Source organism: Microchirus variegatus (assembly GCF_963457635.1).
Source record: "Microchirus variegatus genome assembly, chromosome: 19".
NCBI lineage: Eukaryota > Metazoa > Chordata > Actinopteri > Pleuronectiformes > Soleidae > Microchirus > Microchirus variegatus.
In genome coordinates, this window is record NC_139820.1 from 6137564 (window position 1) to 6157525 (window position 19962).

General features: G+C 41.4%; 3 protein-coding genes across 3 annotated transcripts; 2 read left to right on the forward strand and 1 right to left on the reverse strand.

Moving 5' to 3' along the window:
• Positions 1–917: 917 nt before the first annotated feature.
• Positions 918–10882, reverse strand: LOC310940660 (inositol 1,4,5-trisphosphate receptor-interacting protein; the record flags this gene model as incomplete). The annotated part of the gene is made up of 3 exons (XM_083905649.1): positions 10744–10882; positions 4163–4535; positions 918–2689 (listed from the first exon to the last, which is right to left on the reverse strand). Exon 3 carries the CDS (start codon positions 2673–2675, stop codon positions 918–920), a length of 1758 nt encoding a protein of 585 aa, XP_083761775.1. The 5' UTR covers positions 2676–2689; positions 4163–4535; positions 10744–10882.
• calhm1b (calcium homeostasis modulator 1b) lies at positions 5365–7862 on the forward strand (the record flags this gene model as incomplete). Its single annotated transcript, XM_083905993.1, has 2 exons — positions 5365–6074; positions 7335–7862. Exons 1-2 carry the CDS (start codon positions 5529–5531, stop codon positions 7860–7862), a joined length of 1074 nt encoding a protein of 357 aa, XP_083762119.1. The 5' UTR covers positions 5365–5528.
• On the forward strand, positions 10352–19911 carry LOC310940937 (RING finger protein 122). Its single transcript, XM_083905998.1, has 7 exons — positions 10352–11148; positions 11379–11730; positions 14541–14694; positions 16221–16263; positions 16620–16661; positions 17677–17759; positions 18785–19911. Exons 2-7 carry the CDS (start codon positions 11706–11708, stop codon positions 18903–18905), a joined length of 468 nt encoding a protein of 155 aa, XP_083762124.1. The 5' UTR covers positions 10352–11148; positions 11379–11705; the 3' UTR covers positions 18906–19911.
• The last annotated feature ends 51 nt before the right edge of the window (positions 19912–19962 follow it).

Below are 19962 nucleotides of genomic sequence, written 5' to 3' on the forward strand. Positions count from 1 at the left end.
AAAACGAAACCTAAAAGACCTCGGTATTTTTGAATTTGGATGTAGTAACTGTTTTTGGCCACATTCTTACATATGGTGCCTTTAACAAGTGTTCTCTGCCATTACAGGTGTATGGTTGACGGCAAGGAGACGGCGCAGTCCAAGTTCCTCACCAGTTCCTCAAAGCTGGTCCAGATATTCAAAGTGGCCTCGTTTGTTTTTTCGGACATGGTTTCCACTTCCTCATCTTCCACAAAGGTGTGTTTTTGGCGATGTGCTAGGAAACGAGCGGACGCTCTGCAACACTGAGTTTTTTTGTTTTTTTTGTAATCCTTCAGAAACTCTACATGCACTGCGAGGTCTCGGTGGGGAAACTCACGGCGACTTCCACGTCCAAGGCGTGTAATTATGACATGGCAAGCAAAGGGTAAGTTCATGAGAAGTTAAAACATTTGGGTGGATGCAGTTTTTATATCTGGATTAACAGAGAAAAATCCATTTGTAAATGCTTTGTGGTATATCCAAGTATTTTTTACCAGCTAATGATTTTTAGGTGGAAGGAGCTCTATGACCACGCCTCGGTGTGCAGCTGTTGTGACACCTCTTGCCCCTCGGCACAGCACAAGGGTAAGTAGCGGTAGCTTTTGGCACATGTTGAGTAGACCATCTAATATTGAGAAACTGTTCTTTTTGACCTCAGCCTCCAGGAAAACCATCTCCAGTCCCTCATGGCGGGTCGACTTGAGCAAGGTTGAATCTGTGGCCGTTGAGCCTGACCAATCGGACTTCTACGCATTGGCGGATCCTGACGTTGCGGGGGACAGTGAATTCGTAAACTACTGGGAGCATGACGACTAGAATGGACATTTTTTGTTGTTTTTTAAATAAAGTGGCATGGTATTGTACTTGTCTTAAGTGGTTATTTCTTGCTCTTATGGTTAAGGAGTACTGACCTTTTCCTTGCATGGATAATGCACACTAACATACTCTTGTATCAGCATGTGTGCATTTCTAACCATTTCCTGGAAATGCTTGACTGCATTTCTGTAAGTGCAGCCGTCCACCACAAGGGGATGGAAGAGATTCACTGGCTTTGCTTGTGTGAACTCATCAGGGAGGCGAATAATCTTCCTCACGAGCGGGTTTCCAATTAAAACGTGTTGCAGGAGCTTTTTCTCCAGACTTCCCTCCATAAAGACCAGCAAGTCTCTCACTCCACGAGCCACATGGTCTGGTTTCCACAGCGACGGGTCTCTGGTGAGAAGCAGATGCATCAGAGCAATTTTGAAGTGAAACGACTCCAGCGCACCGCTTCCTGACAGTGCCGTCTGTCTCTTGTGAAGAAAACATGCGATTTCCAGAGTCTGCATGTGGCAGGGGTTTGGAGGCAGGCGTTTAGAGAGGCTTTCCAAGAGTTGGTCTTCATACGCTGTGAGGGAGAGCGTCCAGGAAGTGTCCGAGTTGTTTTGGGAGTAAGGTGTGACGTAGAAATGAGAGTGGGTGTTGAATTTAACAGCGGGGTTCATGGTGAAGGAAATCTTCTTCCCCGATCTGAATCGAACGAGCAGAGCGCCCGGAGCATCGACGTAGCGAATGCCGAGTTCAAAGTCGTACTTGTGTGAGATTTGCGCCCACGATTCTTTGACTGTGCTCTGAAACCACCTGGTAACCTGAGACTTTGACAGAAAGGGAGTGTTCTTCGAGCAAAGACGGCCGCCGCGCACTTCGGTCGTCTTCGTCTGCGCTTTCTCGTTCTCGCACCGCAGCAGGCAAACCATGTCCTCGTCTTTGTGCGAGGACTGGCACTGGCAGCCATTTTGGACGATCCGGTTCTCCACCAGCTTTATTTGACCACAGACTTGCAAATCTGGCAGCAGGTCACTCGCTCGGTCATCCCAAAGCACGCACCGGTAACCGTACGGCTCGGGCGGGGTGAAAGGAACGATGATATCGCGCGTACCGATCATCCGATAGCCCTCGATTATCATGCCTCCATTTCCATCGCAGATTATCCTCATGGCGTCCACCAGGTCATTCACGAACCCTTCCAGAAATTCCTTCTCCCTCGGCTTGTTTTCTCGAACACACTTGGCGTGAAACCTCTGCAGAGTGTCGCTGTCGGGCAGAGGCGTCTCGCTGGCGACGCAGGTCGCTGGGAACGTCCTCGCGTCGCGCCGCTCACCCGGGGGAATTCTCTTCAGGTACTTCGCGAAGAAGCGGATCAAGGAAATGACGGAGAGCGCATTCCACGCGTACCAGACGTAATCCTCTTCCCAGTCAGCCAAGGAGCTCGACTTTTCCACTTCAGGCTTTTTGAGGTCGATTGAGTCATGAAAAGTGATATCCATCAAATTTTGTGAGGTCTTTGGAGCGACCTCTGGTTCACATCTGGACTTCTGCAGCCGACTTGGATCAGAATCTGATAATGTCTGATCAGCATAGTCGTCCTCTGAGTACCGCATGGCGACAGTCTCATCATCTGAGACCGTATTCTGAAGCCCTTTGTGGTCGCCACTTGTAGTTTTCCCACCGACAGGTGACGTTTCCTGGTCCAGTATCACTTCCTCCTTCAGCAGCCTCTCTTCGTGCTTTTTGATGAGGTGAATCCACTCCTCCTCCTCCACCCCGGGGTCATCCCTCGGACATAAGAGGAGGCCCAAAGCCACGACAAACACTCGCAGTAGAGCGTCCTGCATCGTTCAGCTCTCGTCTGTGAACAAAACATCAAATGGAAGTCAGAGAACGGGCAGGAAATCACACGATGCAACGCCAGACACGAATGAACAATTTTTTTGAAGGCGTGGAACTATTTCATTAAATTCTGCGATGATAACAGTTTGCATGAAACGCAACAAAAAATAACAAGAACGGCAGAAATTAGATGATTACCTCGATATTGCAGCGTTCCGGTAATAAGCGTATAGGTGAAAAAGGAGGAAGCGAGTGAGTGACTGTGCACTGACACACACACACACACACACACACACACACACACACACACACACACACACACACACACACACACACACACACACACACACACACACTCTCTTCCTATTTCAACTGTAGGTTGTGTTGTGTGACTTATTTCCTGCACATGCTGCCTTCCCCATGCACTGGGGGACTGTTTTCAGTTGTGCTAACATCATTGCACAAGGGTTTTCTAATCATCCAATAGCCTTCTAACACTATTAGCAAACACAATGTACCATTAGAACACTGGAAATAGGCCTCTATACACCTATGTACATACACTACTGTTCAAAAGTTTGGGGTCACTTAGAAATGTCCTTATTTTTTGAAGGAAAAGCACCTTTTTCTAATGAATATAACATTAAATGAATCAGAAATACACTCTATACATTGTTAATGTGGTAAACGACTATTCTAGCGTCTGGTTTTTAATGGAATATGTACATAGGTGTATAGAGTCATCCTTATTTCTAATCTCGTCAGTGTCTTGACTATATTTTCTATTCATTTTGCAGCTCTTTTGATGAATAAATGTGTGACTTTTAATGGAAAACACAACAAAAATTGTATAGGTGACCCGGAACTTTTGAGTGTATTCCGTTAAAAACCAGACGTTTGCAGCTAGAATAGTCATTAACCTTTTTAACGGTAGTGTACAGGGCCGTTTCTAGCTGTTTGGGGGCCCTATGCGAGAAACTATTTGGGGGGCCCCTATTTTTTTCAAACTCTAGGTAGATATTCCTAACTTTTTCTGATTACCCGACAAACACTTACATGCTTTGCAAATATATGCATAATGAATGCATCCAATACATGCAAATAAAGACGGGTACTTTTAATTCTCCAAAATATAATAAAATATGAGTCTGAACTTGCAGTTTGGGTGGCCCCCTGGTGGCTGTGGGGCCCTATGCAGCTGCATAGTCCGCATATAGCAAGAAACGGCTCTGGTAGTGTATAAACTTCCTGTAGATCTATCTTCATATTCAGGCCAGGCCCTCGACCACACACTATTGTTAAAATAAAAACTATTTGTAGAAAAACGGCCTGTGCATATGAATAGGGGAGAAAATAAAGCCCCTGCCTTTTATTGTTGGATTTCTAACTGGTTTGTCCGGCTTTGCTTCATTCGTCGTTGCGGCGATTGTTCAAAGTGATGTGAAATAAACAAGGTGAAGAAAGTTTTGCATGTCACTCCGCCTGGACTTACTTTGATTCTGATTAATGGAGTGGAAACAGATTGACCCTCTTCAGCTCTCTGACGGCAACCAAATTTCACAGCCAAAGCCGCAAGAGATATTTGAATGTCCAGAGGCGGCTCTTTGCATGTCGGGAATTGTTATGGTAACAGCAAAGCAGCTGGTGTCCTGCGTTAATATACCAGCGAACAATACGTTTAAGTCTGAAAAATGCTTTTGAAAGGACACAGAAACATGTTTTTTTGTGTAACAATGTAACAGGTTTTCTTCCAAGTAAAAGTGAGGGATGAATTCGGAGTCTTTTTGTTCCACGACAGGTGCCTGTAAAGGGCGGGGCCTGATGACAGGGGGCGTGGTTTGGCTTTGAACATCACCACAGAGAGTCTGAGGGACACAGAGAGAGAGAGAGAGACACGGTCAGAGTTATAATGAGCGATGACGACGGACTGTGATGTTTGCCATGACATGAAATTTTCCTTTTGTTTCGTTCATCCATCCTGACAGAAGCAGGTGAGTGTATATACAGATTAATACAGAATACAGAATACAGAATAATAGTTAGAAGAGTTCATAAGTGAGTGTAATCTGTTTGTTTGAGTAGGGACAGTGATTGACATCAACTTGTAAATATGTCAGATAACATTCCTGTACTTCCTAGTTGGGTTTGACCTAAGAAAACTACAATTAAATACAGAAAATGTAACAAAACAAACAAAAAGATGATTAAAAAAACAGCCGGTCTGCAGCAATGTTGGCCTTTTAAATGGTTAATAAGTGGTTTAAAGGCTGTGCTGTCACATGCCATTAATAGCTATTTATAGATTGCTGAGCTGTGAAAAATCTTTCTCATTATTTGAATTTATTTAATCATAAATTAACACTCTTTATTGATGAGTTAATAGCATGTATCATCACAAATGACGACTTGTAATGTACACTACTGTTCAAAAGTTTGGGGTCACTTAGAAATGTCCTTATTTTTGAAGGAAAATCACTTTTTTTCAATGAATATAACATAAATAAATGAATCAGAAATACACTCTATACATTGTTAATGTGGTAAACGACTATTCTAGCTGCAAACGTCTGGTTTTTAAAGGAATATGTACATAGGTGTATAGAGGCCCATTTCCAGTGTTCTAATGGTACATTGTGTTTGCTAATCGCGTTAGAAGGCTATTGGATGATTAGAAAACCCTTGTGAAATGATGTTAGCACAGCTGAAAACAGTTTTTCTGTCTCTTTTGATGGTTAAAAGTGTGATCTTTTAATGGAAAACACCAAAATATTGTATTGGTGACCGCAAACATCAGCCTTTTTTGGTTTCTTTTACAGATTTAATTCCAGCAATAGCAAAGACCTGCCTCACTTCCCAAGATGGATAAGTTCCGTATGATGTTCCAGTTCCTCCAATCCAACCAGGAGTCCTTCATGAACGGGATCTGTGGCATCATGGCACTGGCCAGTGCACAAATGTACTCCGTCTTTGAGTTCAACTGCCCCTGCATGCCGGAGTACAACTACTCCTACGGCATAGGGTTGCTGGCTATCCCGCCTTTGTGGTTCTTCCTGTTAGGTTTTGTGCTGAACAACAATGTGTCAGTGCTTGCCGAGGAATGGAAAAGACCGACGGGCGACAGGAGGAAGGATTCCTCGATCCTCCGCTACATGTTCTGCTCAGTCACGCAGAGATCCTTGATAGCACCTGCAGTTTGGGTGTCCGTCACCCTCATGGACGGGAAGAGTTTCGTCTGTGCCTACAGCATCGACTTGGACATAGACATGTTTGGGAATTACAGTCTTCTTCGGGGCTTGTCAGAGGCGGAGAGGATGAGAGTGCTGGCAAAGATTCCCTGCAAAGAACTGTTTGAGCATCATGAATTACGAGTCGCAGCATCGAGATACATCAAGTGCATATCACAGGTAGCCAGGGTGGATTTTCTTTGTGTCACGTGGATCAGAGTTGAAAGTGAAACACGTTGAGTGAAAGAATCTGGAGTTAAAAAACTACTTGTTCCTAATAATATGATCATGTTAAAATCTGCAGGTTTTCTGGCCTGACTTTATTTTAATATTATATTAACCATAATAATAATTATAATGATTTAAAGCAAACTAAAATCCAATCATAGCAATGAGACCAAAATATCTATTTCATGGTTAATATTCAATGGAATTATTTTTTTTAATCGTTATAAAATTACTTCATGTTGTAATTATTTTTCTTGGACAATAATATATAAAATCCCTGAGTTGTGACAGCAAAATTTTAAATAAACCATTAAATTGGTAATTTTCACCTTTAATGACGTCATTATACTTACAAGCTTACCATTTATTTGCAAATCCGTGGTTTAAAACCGGAGCTAACGTGTGCCATCGGTATTCATGAAATCGTCTCGCGCACGTCAATAGCGCACTCCCATCATGCATTTCGTTGTTGATGGACAAGCAAGTTGAGAACGTGTGCGGCTCGTTCACGTAGCAGAGAGGCATTATGTACGGTGGCCCTGAAGTGCAAATCACAACGACAAAAGAGAAATGACGTTAGCAAAAGAGAAATGACATTAGCAAAAGAGAAACGACATAGCAAAAGAGAAACGACATTAGTGAAAAAGAAACATTAGCAAAAGAGAAACTACAACAACAAAAGAGAAACAACATTAACATAAGAGAAATGACATTAGCAAAAGAGAAACGACGTTAGCAATAGTGAAACGACGTTAGCAAAAGTGAAACAACGTTAGCAAAAGTGAAACAATGTTAGCAAAAGAGAGACGACATTAGCAAAAAAGAAACAACATTAGCAAAAGGGAAACAACGTTAGCAAAAGTGAAACAATGTTAGCCAAAGAGAAACAACATAGCAAAAGAGAAACGACATTAGCGAAAAAGAAACAACATTAGCAAAAGAGAAACTACAACAACAAAAGAGAAACGACATTAGCAAAAGAGAAACGACGTTAGCAAAAGTGAAACAACGTTAGCAAAAGTGAAACAATGTTAGCAAAAGAGAAACAACGTTAGCAAAAGAGAAACGACGTTAGTAAAAGAGAAACAACAACACCAAAAAACGACATTAGCAAAAGAGAAACAACAACAACAAAAGAGAAACGACATTAACAAAATAATTCTTATCCATTTCCTACTGAGATACTAACACATACATATCTATCTTCCACAGGCATGTGGATGGATATTTTTGCTCATGATGACCTTCGTGGCCTTCCTGATCCGAGCCATACGCCCGTGCTTTACGCAGGCCGCTTTCCTCAAGACCAAGTACTGGTCCCACTACATCGACATCGAGCGCAAGATGTTCGACGAGACGTGCAAGGAGCACGCCAAGAGCTTTGCCAAGATCTGCATCCAGCAGTACTTTGAGGGCATGAGCGGCGAGATGCACAGCTTCCACCGCCACCGCAACAGCGCCGGCGACAGCGACGAGGACGAGGACGACGACAAGAAGAAGAGCGACGAGGAGAAGCTCCTGGGCATCAGGGCCCAGGACGACATGAATAAAGTGTTGTGGAACTGGCACACCTGTAAGCCCGCGCTGGCTCTGAGAAAGGACCAAGCGGATATGGAACGCAGCGGCGCGGTCAACGGAGACGCCAACGGAAACGCCAACGGAACGCTCAACGGGTTTGCAAACGGACACGCTCACGAAGTGAAGAAGAAGGAGTGGGCGGTGTATTACAGCAAGGTTTGAAGAGTTGTGAGAACTCAGTTAATACGTTTGCAGCTAGAATAGTTATATATTACCACATTAACAATGTATAGAGTGTATTTCTGATTCATTTAAAGGCGCCATATGTAAGAATGTGGCCAAAAACGGTTACTACACTCAAATTCAAAATACAGAGGTCTTTTAGGTTTCATGCTCCTCAGACGTAACTGGCAACCCGTGGTTGCTCGGCAGCTGAGACTCTACTGACTGTAATGATTTGTAGACGGCGGTAGGTGGCGCCACATGCCAAAAACATGATTTCAAAACATAAACATGATTTGCTGTCCACAAAAGTTTTTTTAATGCAAATATTTTGTATGTATTGTTGTTGTTGGTGAGTTCAGTTTGTTATATGAACATTATTCCTCAGTCTTTGTGACATATTAAGAGGATTTTATGGCCAGTTGATTTAGATTTATTACATAGTGCACCTTTAAGTTATATTCATTGAAAAATGTTCCTTCAAATATAAGGACATTTCTAAGTGACCCCAAACTTTTGAACGGTGGTGTACATATGAGAGTGTAAACAATAAGTATGTGTGTGTAAATGTACAATAACAGAACTGTATATATCATATAAAGAAAGCACTTGCTCGTTAAATAATAGTCAATAAAAAAATTTAAAAGTTTGAATCTTCTTTGCAAAAAACTGTTGCTTCACTTGTGTTTCCACTAGCTCTCACAAGAGGGCGTGCTCTCTCCAAAAACCTGTGTGAAGACGACGACAACAACAACAACAACAACAACAAAAACAACACACATCACTGAAAACACCCCCACAATGAATGCATGCAGTGTATTAGAGACTTACATGCGTCGGTCAATCCAGCTGTTCCACAGTAATATCATCATTATTAGAGGAGCAGGAAGGAGGGGGAGGGAGGATGGTAGAGCTGAATGAAAATGGCATGAATCCCATTGAAGCCTTCCCCTCCCTCCCCCCCTCCCTCCCTCCCTTCCCCCGGGGGATTAGTGGAGCAGCGCTCCCCCTTGACTGAGTCCCAGTAGCCCAGCAGCTGTTCTCTCTCTCAGCGTATTGGCAGCCATGCAAGGGTCGCTGGTGTGAGTATGGGGGGGTGAACGTGCCTATAATGTCTTTGTCCATAAAACATTAAAAAGCAAAGAAAAGCGACATAAATAACATAAAATTCAGATACTACTACTACTACTACTAATAATAATAATAATAATAATAATAAAATAATAATAATAATGAGAAGAAGATGAAATATATATATATGCAAAACATGATGTAATAGAAGATTAAAATAAATAAATAAATACATAAATAAATAAATAAATACATAAACGAAATAAAATAAATAAAAAATAATTTAATAATAATTTAAAAATGCAGGGCTCGCTGGTGTGTGTATGGGGGGGAGAACGTGCCTACAATGTCTTTGGAAAAAAGCAAAGAAAAGCGACGTTTATAAAAAAAATTCAGATAACACTAATAATAATAATAACAATAAAATAATAATAGTAATAATACAATTATAATAATAATAAGCAGGTGAAACATATATATGCAAAACATGAAGTAATAGAACATTCAAAAATTATAATAAATAAATAAATAGATAAATAATTAAACAAAATAAACAAAAAATTAATAAATTAATTTAATAATAATAATTTAAAAAATGCAGGGGTCGCTGGTGTGTGTATGGGGGGCTGAACGTGCCTACAAAGTCTTTGTCAATAAAACATTAAAAAGCAAAGAAAAGTGACATTTATAAAATAAAATTCAGATAATAATAATAGGCATGTGAAACATATATATGCAAAACATGAAGTAATATATTTTTTAATTCATTTTTTTTAAATCATAAATAAACAAAATAAATAAATAAAAATGTAATTAATTAATTTAATAATTATTATTTTTAAAAAGCCTGTGATTTGTCTCCGTCTCTTGCTTCCTCTTTCTGGTTCACTTCTGCTTCCCTGCAAAAAGAGTGACATGATGTCACTGCACGTCTGCAGAGACCAAACACATATGAAAACAATGCTGCAGCTCTGAAATGACACTCTCTGCGTGCGTGTGTATGTGTGTGTGTGCGTGTGTGTGCGTGTGCGTGCGTGTGCGTGCGTGTGCGTGCGTGTGCGTGTGCGTGCGTGAGGCTGCATCACTGCTTCTGCTGACCTCCACTTCACACAGATGACTCTGTTTTGGTTGTCAGGACATCAGCCCCCTCTGCACATGACACTGACTGGGGCCTCCCTTGACTTTGCTGCAAGTCTCTCTCACACAGAGGTGTGCGCACACAGACACAAAAGAGAGACACACACACACACACACACACACACACACACACACACACACACACACACACACACACACACACACACACACACACACACACACACACACACACACACACACACACACACACACACACACACAGCAGCAGCATGCTTGCAGGAGCCCCATTCGCCAGTGTCTGGGCTCATTCTGCCTCCCTTCTGCCTGCAGATTGGAGGACGGAGGCAGCGGAGGCAGGGCTGAGGCAGAGGAGAGTTGCGAGGCAAAAACGGCGGCTGGTCACATGAGCAGAGATCTGTTTACAAACCCAAGGCGAGAGCAGTGAGGGGAGAGGAAGGAAAGGGAAGGCATAGGAGGCGAACTGCAGGCTTTACCGTTCACCATTGCAGGCTGAGGGAGAAAGAGGGGGAAAGCACTGCCATGACAAGGCCAGCTGGAGGTGGGAAAGACTAGAACACTTGTGCACACACACCGCCTTTTGTCTCTGATTTTTTCCCTTTTTTTTTCAACTGAAGGAGCAGATGGTTAGAAGGAGAGTGGGACCCCCACCATCCATCCACCCACCCCCAAACACACACACACACACACAAACCCAGCTCCAGCAGGACTGTTGTTGTTGACTGCTGCATGGAGCTGCCTTCACTTTGTTTGGGCTTTGAAGGAAGTGCATCTCAGCCTGTCACAGTGAGGAGGAGGAGGAGGACGACGACCCACTGCAAGATCAGAGGACTGGAGGAGGAGACAGCAGACGACAGGAGAGGGGGGAAGAGACTTGTGAAAATCCTCTGAAAAAAAAAAAAAAAAAAAAAGCAGCTTTGGGAGGAAGACAAAGCGCACACTAATGCCAGATAATTACCTTCGCTGGACGAGGATTGCCATTCTGAAACGGGCGGATGTCACTGGTGAGGGGAAGATACTGCAGACACAAAGTGAAGTCAAAGAGGGGCCTCATCATCATCATCATCTTCTTCTTCTTCTTCTTCTTCTAGCTGGAAATGTAAGTATTTCCTGTAATCGAGCAGCCCCGGGTTGTTTACCACACTGTGACTGAATGAGATTCTGCCTCTCGACGACAACAACAACAACAACAGCAACCCTTCAATAACATTGCATGGTTATCAGGCGTCTGAGACACAATAGTTTTTTTTTGTCAACAACATCTCTTTGTCTCCTCTCTCTCTCTCTCTCTCTCTCTCGTGTGATGACATCATTGTCATTGGAATCCAGGAGCACATGAGGTCTCCAGTTCTGATCCAAACACCAGTCCCCAATCTTTACACGGAGTGATTCATCCAGATTTTTTTCGTGGGGGGTAACCTCCTGAGGATTCGTGAAAAATCGGAGCGAATCTGGATGATTTTTTTCCTCCCCCCTCGGTTTGGAGGAGCCCAACAAAAGAGCATTCCAGGTCAGGGTGAATCCAGGCTCCAAACAGATCCAGTGTCTGGAGCTCCAGCCCAGGAGCTTGGCTCTCGTCCAGGGCTACTTCTGACGGGGGCCTGAATTTACTGCTGCTGCTGCTGCTGCTGCTGCTGCTCTGGGGAGTCAAATTTCATGCAACCATTCCAATGGTGTAACGGTAAGTGATTTGGATGTTTGTGCCATCTGCCAAAATATGCAGGACGCGGTTGCACATGTACTTACTTGTGTGCTCGTTCGGATATCACGTAACGTAATGGACGTGCTTCAGAAAATGGCAATGCACTGAGAGAGAGTGGAGGCCCCTCGGTGTGTGTGTGTGTGTGTGTTTTCACTTGTTTTCGGGCACAGTGGCGAAAACCCCCCGCTGTCCAAGAAGCTGCACTCAAGGTCACGTTTGTTTGACAGTTGTGGCGAAGTGAAACTGGAGAGATATCATTCTCTTGACCTTGTGCTACTTTATTGTTTCTGTATGTGTTTGGTACTTATGCTGCCCTTGGTGTTCCCCTGGCCGACCCCCCCCCCCCCAGTCCTGTCAAATCATCCAATCCAATCCAATCCAATCCAATCCCCCCCGACTGTGTGCAAGCTGTAGCCATTCATTGACTCTAAAGAGAGACACATGGACGTTTAGAGGCTGGCAAAGAGCACCAGCGCCGCAAATTAATAGCAGCACATGTGGCCTGTGCAAGTGGGGGCTTCCTCTTCTATTGTTTTACCAAATGGTCCTTCAGTCCCCGGAGTTCATTCTGTTTTAATATACCAACCCCCACCCCAACCCCCCTGCCACCTGCCACCTGCAACCAACACACACACACACACACACAAATCATCACCTCAATACAGTTAGAGTCTGTGGAACAGATGGCGGAAGTGGTGTCTGTGTTTGTCGTCATGTTCACAGCCAATCGGCGTTCAGTGTGACGGCGAGCTCTCGGGGTTGGACGCACCTGCACACAAAAATACAAACAAACTTAATGTCAGAATAATTTTGAGAATAAAGTCAGAGTTTTAAAGTCAGAATTCCGAGTTTAAAGTCAGAATTTCTGACTCTAAAACTCTGACTTTATTCTCAGAATTCTAACTTCAAACTCTGAATTTGAACATTTGAACTGAATCTGAACTCAAGAGAATTTATGAGTTTTTAGTTTTAAAGTCATAAATTCTGAGTTTACAGAGTTTAAAGTCAGAATTCTGAGTTTAAAGTCAGAATTCTGAAACTCAGAATTTTGAGTTTAAAGTCAGAATTCTGAGAATAAAGTCAGAATTCTGAGTTTAAAGTCAGAACTCAAATATATTTTTCCAGTGTGGCCCTAATCCTCTTCAGTGTAAATAACACATTTGAAAAATGGAGAAAACCATAAAAAAATGCAATATTTCAATGTCGTTTCGATTATTTGATAGACTGCATTGTCACATTGTGACTGCGGTTTCGTGTTGTATTTAAACCTCCGACCACTAGGTGGCAGCAGATGTTTGACTCTCTCCACCTAGTGGTGGGGCGCTGTGCCAATCTCAGCTGACATGGGGCCACATATAGACACAAACAGCCATCCACTCTCTCACTCACACCTACGGTCAATTTAGAGCAAGGGTTTCAAACTCATAACATTACATTCTAATCGTAAATTAGCGCTGGGCATGTTAGCGCGATGACGGCGGTTAACGCACATTAACGCACGTTGACGCACAACGCGTTTCCGTGACGACTGACCGGAAAAAATACGTGCGTGACGTCATGTTTTTTGCGCCGCGGCACCGGAGTTAGTTCCGTTAGTTGCGTTAGCTCCTCTAGCGCCGTTAGCGCGCCGACGGTCGAACTGGAGCGGCCCGTTTAATTAAACGGAAAAGAGCAACGCTACAAATAACCAGCGTACCTGCGCATGTGTGCCTCTGTTTTTTAAAGTTTAGCGTTACTTTAGAGACTCATTTTAGCGTAAACATGACTCCCGGACATAACGTGCGCTAACGTTGACAACGTTGACGGCGCTTATGTGTCCGATTCAGATTTGAACTTTCGTTTTCAGACAGAAGAGGTGTTTACTGTGGGTATGTATATAAGGAAGGGTTGGGCAGACAGAGAGAGAGAGAGAGAGAGAGAGAGGTGATTACTTTGAGAAAAGCAAACAATGAACTTGCAAGACAAGCTTTTTTTATGATACACAGCTCTACATGAAAAACATACAGCAGAGGATTAGGGCCACACAGGAAAAACAAGTCAGAATAAATTCAGACTTTGAAGTCAGGATTCTGAGAATAAAGTCAGAGTTTAAAGTCAGGATTCTGAGTTAAAAGTCAGAATAATTTTGAGAATAAAGTCAGTTTAAAGTCAGAATTCGGAAAATAAAGTCAGAGTTTAAAGTCAGGATTCTGAGAATAAAGTCAGAGTTTAAATTCTGAATTCTGACTGTAAACTCAGAATTTCTGACTTTATTCTCAGAATTCTGACTTCAAACTCTGAATTTGAACATTTGAACTGAATCTGAACTCAGAAAATGTATGACTTTATGAATTTTAAAGTCATAAATTCTGAGTTTACAGAGTTTAAAGTTCGGAGAATAAAAATTAATGAGTTTTAAAGTCAGAATTCTGAGTTTAGTCAGAAATCCTGAATTGAAAGTCAGAATTCTGAGTTTAAAGACAGAATTCTGAAACTCAGAACTTTGAGTTCAAAGTCAGAATTCTGAATTTAAAGTCAGAATTCTGAGTTTAAAATCAGAACTCAAATATTACTTTCCTATGTGGCCCTAATCCTCTTCCGTATAAACAACACATTTGGAAAATGGAGAAAACCTGCGTCGATTCAGTGTTTTGAAGTGTTTTGATCGTCCAAACAGAGAACACAAGTTACTTTTTATGGAATAAAAATGTCAAAAGTACGATAAAAATGAAAAATATTTGAGTGAAAGCTGCAGTTGGATGTGTGGTAAAGTGTGTGTAATCTGTGCTGCGCACTCTCTCCACTGGCAGGATGCCTGTGTGGTTTGGGTTCTCAGCACTCTGAACACTACTGCAACATGACGTCCGACATCTATCACCTCCCGCTCAATGTCTATGTCATTGTTCTGGGCATCGGCCTCTTCGTCTTCATGCTGAGCCTCATCTTCTGCTGCTACCTTTTCAGGTAAGTAAACACAGTGTGTTCACTGTGTGAATCTGCAGAGGGAGGAAATGTGTTAAGATACTTCTTATTTCTTCAACGCTGAATCAAATCACTCTCTTTGCAGTGTGGAGAAAAAAAAAAAGAAGCTTGTTTAGATTAACATTCCCACAGAATTACAAAACAACGCCGCTGTTCCCATCACACTCTCACTCCTCTCTCATCGGCGTCATTTCAATTCCCAGAAAGAAGAAGAATCTGCAGATAATGCAACAAACTATAAGATAGGAGGTGTCTGTACAGAAGAGGATTAGAGCCACACAGGAAAAATATATATATTTGAGATCTGAGTTTAAACTCACATTTATGAGAATAAAGTTTTAACGTCAGAATTATGAGTTTTAAAGCCAGAAGTCAGAGTTCTTAGAATAAAGTCAGAATTCTGAGAAAAGTCAGAAGTCTGAGTTTCAAAGTCAGAATTATGAGAATAAAGTCAGAATTATGAGAATTAAGTCAGAATTCTGAGTTTAAAAGTCAGAATTATGAGTTTAAAAGTCAGAATTATGAGAATTAAGTCAGAATTCTGAGTTTAAAAGTCAGAATTATGAGTTTAAAAGCCAGAATTATGAGAATTATGAGAATAAAGTCAGAATTCTGAGTTTTAAAGTCAGAATTATGAGAATAAAGCAAGAATTATAACAATAAAGCCAGAATTATGAGAATAAAGTCAGAATTTGGAAGTTTTAAAGTCAGAATTATGAGAATAAATTCAGAATTCTGAGTTTAAAAGTCCGAATTATGACAATAAAGTCAGAATTCTGAGTTTGAACGTCAGAATTATGAGAATAAAGCAAGAATTATGACAATAAAGCCAGAATTATGAGAATAAAGTCAGAATTCCGAGTTTTAAAGCCAGAATTCCGAGAATAAACTCAGAATTCTGAGAATAAAGTCTGAATTCAGAGTTTTAAAGCCAGAATTATGAGAATAAAGTCAGAATTATGAGAATAAAGTCAGAATTATGAGTTTTAAAGTCAGAATTATGACAATAAAGTCTGAATTATGAGTTTTTAAAGTCAGAATCCGGAGTTTTAAAGTCAGAATTCAGAATTCCAACTTAAACTCAGAATTTCTGATTTTAAAATCAGAGTTCTAACTTTATCAGCAGGATTCTGACTTTAAAAGTCAAAATTCTAATGTTTTTTTTCCTGTGAGGCCCTAATCTGAGGTGATTGAACTGCTGTGGTGCTTCATCCTTAAGGTATTTTGAGCAAAGCGTGTCACAGACATGTTCATTAGGACACCAGGGAACAAGGGTAACTTATAGATATAGGGTATAATAAGTCTACTTAGCCTCAAGAGTGCGGTTGCAAAATGCCAAATAAAATACAACAACACAGGGATTTTAAAATAGCCCTGTGTTGTGATGGTGCAGTGCAGTGGTAGCAAAAGGAAGCATCGATTTAAAAAAAAAAAAACTCAAGTTACAGTTGTTACTACAGTCGTACAGATGTTCACTCTCTCTCTCTTTCTCTCTCTGTTCATCTCAGGCTGAAACAACAAGGAACGAGGGAGCAGTTCAGCTACAATGAGGTACAGTATGATGATGATGCTGTGGTTAAACATGTAACACCAGGTTATAAATACTACCAGAGCATTTCACACCGATATCATCATCCTCCTCCTCCTCCTCCTCTGTGAAACCCAACGCCACTCTTTAATAGATGACCTTGACTCACCCACGTGTCGTCATTACCTCTCTACACGCTGCTGATTCTAAAGCATTAATCCAGCTGCAGTGTGCAAGATAGCAGAGAGAGTCAGAGAGAGAGAGAGTGTGTGTGTGTGTGGTCAGATCAGGACACCGAACCATCTCAAGCGTTCCTTTCTTGCACCACGATGACACAATAGTGCTGACACACGATGATCTCCCCCTTTCTCCCCTGTAGGTGGTGCTGAAGGGAGCGAGCAAGAAGCTGAGCCTGCTCGGAGTAAGTCGTCAACCTCCGTCTGTGTGAGCGCGCGTGTTATGTCAAAGCTCAACTGTGGTTAGCATGCTGCTATCGCTCAGCGGAGATTTTTTTCCCACTTTAAACTCAGAATTCTCACTTTTAAAACACCAAATACTGACTTTAAACTAAGAATTCTGACTTTATACTCATAATTCTGACTTTAAACTCATAATTTCTGACTCTAAAACTCATAATTCTGACTTTAAACTCATAATTCTGACTTTATACTCATAATTCTGACTTTAAACTCATAATTCTGACTTTATACTCATAATTCTGACTTAAAACTCATAATTTCTGACTCTAAAACTCATAATTCTGACTTTAAACTCATAATTCTGACTTTATACTCATAATTCTGACTTTAAACTCATAATTCTGACTTTATACTCATAATTCTGACTTTAAATTCATAATTTCTGACTCTAAAACTCATAATTCTGACTTTATACTCATAATTCTGACTTTTAACTCATAATTCTGACTTTATACTCATAATTCTGACTTTAAACTCATGATTTCTGACTTTAAACTCATAATTTCTGACTCTAAAACTCATAATTCTGACTTTAAACTCATAATTCTGACTTTATACTCATAATTCTGACTTAAAACTCATAATTTCTGACTTTATACTCATAATTTCTGACTTTAAACTCATAATTTCTGACTTTATACTCAGAATTCTGACTTTATTCTTAGAATTCTGACTTTAAACTGCAATTTTTTCCTGTGTGGCCCTAATCTTCTTCCGAAAACATTCAAAATGTATTTGAGAGAGAAAAAAAACTGATTTCTTCTCTTTTTTTCTGGCAGTGGTGGTGGTTGGGGATTTTATTTTTCTTATCTATGCGCTGTTTGCTGAGATCGCCTCGTTACTCAAACAAAAACATGATTACGATCTGAGTCTAGAGCAAATTTTTTCTCACTCATTTTATTAAACTGTGACGAGATGACCTTTTGACCTCGCTGTGTTTTTCCTTCATTCTTGCAGCAAACCTGTGCGGTGTGTCTGGAAGAGTTCCGGACCAGAGATGAACTGGGGGTTTGCCCGTGCTCGCATGCATTTCACAAGAAGTGAGTGTCTCTCAACACTGGAAATGATGCTTGTTTTTGGTCCGTTTTGGCATTTTGTCTACATTTTTCACTCAACGTTAACTACGTCAATTAGAATTCCCAACCACAACTCCATAAAATTGGTCATAACTTCCAACTTTCGCTTTTATTGCCTCTGGAGAAGAAGGTTGTGGTTTTTGGACACATTACGGCTCAAGGAATAAATACAGTTTTTGGGATTTCTTTTTAAGCCGTTATGTACTTTCACTAAACGGCAATTGAAAAACGGCTAAATAATGATTTTATGTACAAAAGTATCATAACCTTATCACTGGTTTTAGTGTTTCTATTCAGTTTTTACGTGTCTTTATTAGTGCTGGGCATGCTAACGGTGGTTAGCGTTAACGCACATTAACGCATGGCGCGTTTCCATGACGACTGACCGGAAAAAGATGCGCGTGACGTCATGTTTACGTGCCGTGGCTACCAGTTAGCTCCGTTTGCCGCGTTAGCTCCTTTAGCGCGACTACAGTCGAACTGGAGTGGTGTGTTTGTTAAACGAAAAGAGCAGCGCTGAAAATAACCAGCGTATCTTAGCGTTACTTTGGAGACTAATTTTAACAATTCGTTAATGTGCGTTAGCGCCGTTAATGTGCGCTAGCGGCGTTAATGCGCGTTAGCGGCGTTAATGCGCGCTAGCGGTGTTACTGTGCGCTAGCGGGGTTAGCGGCGTTAATGCACATTACTGCGCGTTAGCGGCGTTACTGCGCATTAGTGGCGTTAATGCACGTTAATGCCGTCAAGGACTCACTCTCTATTCCTGCTTTTCTCAATTCTGTTTTGAATAATTTTTTCCCGAAAATTTGTGCTCCCAATTTTGTGATTTTTGCCACCGTTTTGTTGTTTTTGCTTCATCTATCAAAGCACTTATGAAACTTTAAATAAAAACATTTTATTATTTATTAGAAATAATGTGGGGTGAAATATCATCTACCTGTGTCACATAGTACGCCTTTAAAGCCCGTTCTGTGTGTACTTCCTGTCAGGTGCCTGCTCAAGTGGCTGGAGATCCGCAGCGTGTGCCCCATGTGCAACAAACCCATCCTCCGGCTGCACACAGACGCTCCCCAGGGCGCCGAGGGTCCCATGGATCCAGAGGAGGTGTGAGGCCACTGTGGGGGAAAGACGCCAGACTCCCCTCCACTCCCTCACAACAAAAGAAAACATACATATTAAAAACACAGTAGGGATGACGATCATCTTTTAAAGACATCTCACAGGAAACGTTGATAAAGATCCCGGGCCGGGAATTTGGATATTGACAGCACCTGGGGGGACTGGAAGAAGATTGTGGATTTTCATAAAAATGCTCCTCGTCCTACTTCCATATTGCACTGCTCACCTAAAAACACGAGAAAAAAAAAAAAAAAGGAGCCACTTTAGAGCACAGGTTATCATTGCAACTGTCACTGGACAACTAGTGCAGCACTGCCAGAGACAACAACAACAACAACAACAACAACACCACAGGCATTCAGCAGGACATGACAGAACAGGATCAGTATGGATACCTCTAATATCTCAGGGGTGTTACCAATACAAGCCAGCACAAACCATGTCCGTCACCCTGTAACACACCTGTGACCACTCATGCATTTTCAGTACTGCCAGCGTAGGTGAAATGCTCCAGTCGTCAGGAGGCGACCGTGAAACTCCGGCTGAAACCAAGACCAGCGGGTAATTCGGTTACACTTTATAATACGTACGCACTATTAGCGTTAGTTAAGCATTAATAAATGTTGAGACGGAAGTCCCTTGTAAGGCGATCAAAGAGCTGGTTTATAAACTACATACGAATGAGTATTCGTGAGTTATAAAGGATGAATTCAATATGCATTAATGCGCAACTAATGCTTATAAAGTGTACTTATTATGAAGTGTTAGCGGTAATTCAAACGACGACGATACGTAGACAATATAGTGACCCAGGCCCTTTCCTTTCAACACAGACTGATAGAAAAGATAGTCTTGCCTGTATGTATTGTATGTAAACGTGTCTCTATATATATATATATATATATACATATATATATATACGTATAAATATATATATGTATATATAAATATTGTTATTTTGTATTTGTTGCTTTTAAATAAAACATCATGTTATGTATTGTAACTGTGCCCAGTTTATTGAAAGGTCAAGTTGATAGAAAATAAATGC